At 40.7% G+C, this 6,015-nt stretch overlaps 1 protein-coding gene across 3 annotated transcripts in view; it reads right to left on the bottom strand.

The window, feature by feature from the left end:
* Positions 1–1,338: 1,338 nt before the first annotated feature.
* The window catches only part of LOC119176611 (uncharacterized), a 29,327-nt gene continuing 24,650 nt past the window's right edge, over positions 1,339–6,015 (bottom strand). For 2 of the 3 annotated variants that reach the window (XM_037427970.2, XM_075876220.1), the window contains exon 10: positions 1,685–3,549. In XM_037427970.2, the coding sequence (XP_037283867.2) occupies positions 3,476–3,549 (74 nt within the window). In that variant the 3' untranslated portion in view covers positions 1,685–3,475. Of the gene's footprint in view, positions 1,637–1,684; positions 3,550–6,015 lie in introns of those variants that run through there. The other variant, XR_012886625.1, reaches the window with a different exon arrangement.

Genomic DNA, 6,015 nt, shown 5'->3' with positions numbered 1-6,015 from the left:
CACTAAAAAAGCGATCATCGTGCCCGACAACTGATGTACAACACGCTGGCTAAAATTAAATTTTTTTTGCATGGATGAGACGACAAAACTAGTATGCACTAGCAGAACTGTCCGATTGATCTGTTGTCATGACAATTGCCCCCTGCACTAGGCATTTTTTTTATGTCCGCGAATTTTTAAACCGGGTACATTTTTTTTTTTTTTACCGAAGTAATATTTCCTTTGCGTTTTGGGTGTTACCAGAGTCCTTCAAAGCACTGAAGTACTCTGGTTTTACTCGCACCACTATAAACGGAAACGTTGGGGAGGCAGAGGATTTTCCGAGTCGCCAGCATTGCTTCGCTGGGTCCGTTAACAGTGCCATTTAATGGTTTGCAGCTGAGTGCACCTTGCAGTAGCTGAACATATGGCCGCCTAGGCATGCACTGTTGTCACCACCTGAATCGGAGTCGTTCGGTGCTCTGCCTGAATATTCTTACACCATGTACACCTTTTCACAGGAAGGGAAAGACTCCACCATGTTGGGCTGCACGGAGGTTGTACAAAGGCTGACGTCGCAGCCTCTGCAGTGCATTTCTGGGGGGAGTCAAGCCAATTTATGCAGCCCTGAAAGGACTGATAGCGCCGAGAGAGCCGTTTTTGAATGCTTTTTTTTTTACTACTCTCTCACTTGCTACTTACTGAACGACAGTTGTTTCTAGGATAGTACCTTCTGTAGATCCCAGCCATACACTACTATTAGCAGCGATTTCTGCTGCAAAATTGGAGAATTTCTTGTTACCTTTAGAGGCTTTTTTTTCCCTAACAGAATGTGTTCAGAAAGTTTAAATGGGCCCGGCAGGGGAGGTTGTGTTCTGGTGTAAGAACAATAATGCTGTATGGTCACAATTTTTCTCTGCGCCATAAATTTTCTGGCCATAACTTGACCATGTAATTCACAGCCACAGCTTCAGTTTTTTCCACAGTTGTTGCAAAACAAAACGAACGTTAAGTTTTGTGTCCCTGCTTCATGTGACAGTAGCTAAGCTATTCCTGTGTAGTAGTTATTTGTAGGCTTGTACAAATATTTAAACAAACATGCGACTCCTTGGCATAACCTCGGAGGTAAGGGGGTGCTGAGGCATCGGGGACCATGCCTGGACCTATGACGAAGCAATAACCGCTACGTAAACATCTGATCGGGTGGTATTTGAAGCTGCTAAAAAGAGTGCACCAGCCCTGCAGCCTCGCCAAGCTTGTTTCGTTAGGGCATGCTAATTAGAATCTGAATATCTGTGCTATTTCAGTACAACAGATGTACGTTATAGGCTATAACAAAGCCATTTTCTGTGCGTTGAATATGACATAACGAAGGTTTATTACTCAAATATTTAGTGAAGGACAAATTTTGTAGTCATTTGCCCTTATGTGTGCACAATGCAGAAACGCTTTTTACTAGACATCAGAATGTCTGATTAGATGAATTGGTGATTTGTGATAAATAAAATGCATGTGTGTAAGTATGCTTCATTTCACTCATCATGTGCAGTGCTGTGGAAGCTATGCAAGAAGTTCGGTTAGCAAAATTCATTGCTCTGTGCGTCTTGTGGTCGGCATTTGTCATTGTAAATGCTCGCACAAGCCTCTGCGTGACGGCCTGCAAAACGAAGTAGCAAAGTACGAAATCAAGACTAAGCGACGCAGCTGTATATTGACAACTTTGTAACAGGGTTTGTTTATTTGTAAGGCATAGAACATGCTTATTTAATACTCTGCCTGAAAAAAGAAAAAGCTATTTTGAATGGTATAAACACTGAGAAGTCTTTCACTGGCCTCTACAGCATTGCATTTGGTGTGTGAAACAGTATAGTATACACAGAGACACAAAAAGACACGGACAAGTGCGTAGCTTGTCCCTATCTAGTTGTGCACTCTTATTTCAAATATGAGGCATATGAATAAAATGATCTGATCTGAATAAAATGTTACATTTCAGTGATAAATTCAAATTTTAGCATTCAAGAAAAGAATTCAGATTCAGGATTAACTAAATTGAACCACCTTTCTCCAGAATAAAAAAAAGGAAAATTTGATAAACAATAAACATGCCAAATGGAGATTCACAATTAACAATTACAGGTAAGCAATAATTGCCAAGAAAGTTATTTCTTTGACAGGATTTTCCAGGCTGTCAGCTGCTTTGAGTAAAGAGCTTATAGTAATACATAATACTCCTATCACAAGGGTAAATTGTCACTTTAAGCAAATGCACTTTAGCACACCGTCACTTCAGTGGCACACTGCTGCATGCTACCGAAGAAAAGAAAAGGTAAATAGTATTATTTGTTATTGGTTAGTGTACTATAGCTTTGTCCAATATGCCAAACAAATTTGAGTACAAATGAAGCAAATCATGTTCACATTAAAATCATCATGGGCCATCCCATGGCCACACAATAGCAGCAGCTGCAAGCACAGCTGCTGCTATTACAGTATGTATGGTGGCATGCCCCTAGTGACCAAAGCCACAAACAATCCAAAAACAATAGGAAATTTTTTTGGGGACGAAGCTCCTTATGATCTAGGGCAGTCCCTTTCTCCGACATAGCCAGTACAGTGTATACACAGACGGACGCTTCGCCCTACTCGTAATTCACCCTGTGGAAATGTGTAAATTTTTTTGCACTACAGTTTATTTCAAATACAATTTATTTCAACATTTATACAATGTTGAGGAACTAACATTCTCAAAATTGTATTTTTTTGCTTTCTGCCCGATGAAATTATAACTGGAACAATTGTAAAGGGCCACTCACACCAATATTCAAAGCTGACTTTACCCTAACATATGTCTCCTGTATACAGGGATGGCTTAAGCAGGTGTGATGCTCATGAATTGCTGACCAATTATTTTATTTTGACATTGAAGTCGATTTTCATGTTGTGCCTCTATTGACATTGACATGACCAAGACATGGCTACAGTCTCAATTCTGGTAACCTCGTGTACCAGTATGGCTAGTTGTAATGATGTCTGTTATCAAAACATACAATATGGGTTCTTGGGTGTCATAACAGACAGTGACATCAAAGTGACGTCTCTAAATTTTTTATAAGTCTTCAACTTCTCCAACAAAATGTTCGCAATAAGTTTTTTAGTAATCACAATGACAGTACTCCACAGTAGTCAAAAGAACTATTTCTCCTTTCATTTTTACACTCACAGGTGTGCATTGACAAGTAAAAAAGAAGGCACATCTTAGTTTTCAACTGTGGCATGCTGCATGAATATGCATGATCTTTGTGTGTGTGCATTACATGTTTTCACTTTGTACAAAATTACTTATTTTGTCACTTTCTACCAGTGAACTTTTCCTTATATACTGAACCTTTAATGTGTGATATGTGTACTCACAAGTTTTGGCAGCATATGTTACACCCCTTCTTCATAGACGTGTTCAAAAGAACATGACTAGTGTCAGAATTTACCCATGACACTATGGCTTGCAACATAGCTTGTGCCGTAGCCTTCGCTGTGTGTGCACTGGTGTGCATCCGAGTTCTTGGGCACCTGCAACAGTTGAAACGTGTATCAAGAAGGTTTTCACTTGGGCTTGCTGTTTAATTGAGACGAGTGGTGTTGCGCATAGGACGGGACAAAGGAAAGAACATGACGACGAACACAGAGTGCAAACTATGAACAGTTAATTGACGAGAGTAAAATGACTAATTTATACATTTTCACAACATTGTGCATTGCAGCAAAGCAACTTAACGAAATGCATTTGACAGCGGTGCAAATTCAAATCACGGAAACATCAATGTACACATGGTGATTTACTGCCAACGGTGCAAGATAAGAAAGTATCACTACACATGTACCATGACACTCGTATGTGCTAATTCCTTCTTGACCCTTTGTACGACAGTGGGACACATACATACCACTTTTCCGTCTAGAAAAAAAAATTTTCTCCCACATCACCCGTTGCACTTAGCACAGCACTAAGTCACTGCTCCGCTAAGTCACTCATATGTAACTTAAGTCTTTGTAGTCTGTCCATGTTCCTGTCCTGATAGTCCCCAACGATGCACAAAGAATTGACATGTTGCTGGGCCGAACGTTCACAAAACTACCCAACGTCATGTATGCCAAGTTAAGAAGCACTTTCCGCTTCTACGTACCACATAAATGATTGTTTTTTTGCTCATCTGGTGTCATCAGCACAGCAGCTTGAACTGCACGTGGCAGCCACAGAAGAACTTGGGCTTCAAAAGGATTCTGTCAACTACATCACTACATTCAGCCATGGCTCTGTGACCAATTTTCTAGGAGACTGTGGATTTAATATGCTTCCCGAGAGGAAATCAGAAATCACAGTGACTGTTGACAATCCTGAGCAGCTTGGTTGGGATGTCAGATTGAAAGCAGATGAGTGTAACAAGAACAACGCCTTAAGCAAGAGTACCAGAAAGATTTTATTCAAGATGCTTCATGGCTACAAGTCAAGTTTTTGTGAATCACAACTTCAGTAGCTTAGCAATACAGAAATCCCTTCACAACCAACTCAGAAATTAAGGCCACATGTACGTTAATGTTTACTGGAGGATCCCAAGTGCACGAATGATCCCTCCAATCACCAACGCTACCCTCTAGAGCCTTGCGAAATTGGCAGAATGGTATTTATGAGCAAGGGCCTTGTAAATGCCAGTTATACGATTAAAAATGAGCCAAAATGTGATGAACTCCTCATCACACACGCTTTGCCTGCATACTCTCACCGTGTTGCTAACTTACATCCTGAAAGGAAGGGCCGATTTGCAAGAGCTGCCTACGCCTCACTACTAAATAAGTGGTGTCCTCCGTATAAAGCACCACATCATGGCAATCGATCATCCAAAGAATCGCAACAAGACCTAAATAGTCCAGTGCACAAACATTTTCAGCTCAAATGCGTAGAACCTGTGATTGAGACTACGTCATGTGATTTTTTTTTTTTGTTTCTTCATTGTGTGCCTGTGCCAAATTTTTGTGCTGTGTAAACTTTTTTTTCTTCCACTTCCTGTTGTCACTTCATGCAAGATCAAGCCAGTCAAGATGGCCAGGAGGTATGACTTCTATTCAGAGTTTAATGTTACAAACTGGTCAATTTTTCAGTGTTGTGATGAATTTCGGACATCAGTGTTGGACAGGGTGGTTTTTTTGTTGCTGTTGATCTTGTTCCTATCGTGCCATCTAGTAGGAAGATGGCTGAAATTTTCGCATGCAAAAATCATCTCAGTACTTTGGGCAGAAAGCAACTTAACAAGGACATTAAGTCGCTTCAGGATGGCCAAATGTTGGAAAAATGCTAGCGAGTCCATGATATGCACATGCCCTGTTGTGAACAGTGAAGGAAAACGACAACCTGGAAGCGGTGACTCTCGTGCTATTTTGCCTGTCTGGCATTTGTAGCCTTGTGGCTTGTGCGATTCTTAAAGAGTTTAGTAAAGTATCTCTCTTTTACAACGTCTTGTGAAGCTTCAAGGATGCCACGAAGACAACATGGTTAAAAAGCATGTTGATAGGGGTCGCAGCGCAAGAACGAAAGTGCTGAAGGAAAAGTGTATCGTCCCTCTTTGCTTGCCGTTTCTCGCCTTGCCTTTCGTAACACTTTTTCTTTAGCACTTTCATGCTAGCGCTGCAGCCCCTATCAACATGCTAAAATTATGTCCACTAACTCTCCTCATCACCGCTTGCTTCAGCGGTTTCCTCCCAAATACCCGTTGAAGCAATCACGACATGATGCTTTCATGACGCAGTGGGACAGTGTTTTCCCACTTTTTCAAAAAACTCTCACAAGTCAGTTGGATACTTTGTCCCCTTTTTTTTCTTCAGTAAACTTCTCGCTTGATTTTGATTTTGTTTCATACTATTTTTTTGTGGTATATATCAATATACCACAGCCATTTTTTATATCACTGTGTCAAAAATATAGGTGAACCTACAAAGGGTTAAATAATGCGATAGAAGCAGTTGGACTTGTGATAGTGTGGG

This window comes from Rhipicephalus microplus, chromosome X (genome assembly GCF_043290135.1).
Source record: "Rhipicephalus microplus isolate Deutch F79 chromosome X, USDA_Rmic, whole genome shotgun sequence".
Classification (NCBI taxonomy): domain Eukaryota; kingdom Metazoa; phylum Arthropoda; class Arachnida; order Ixodida; family Ixodidae; genus Rhipicephalus; species Rhipicephalus microplus.
The sequence above is the reverse complement of the archived record's forward strand: the minus strand, read 5'-3'. Positions and strand labels throughout refer to the sequence as shown.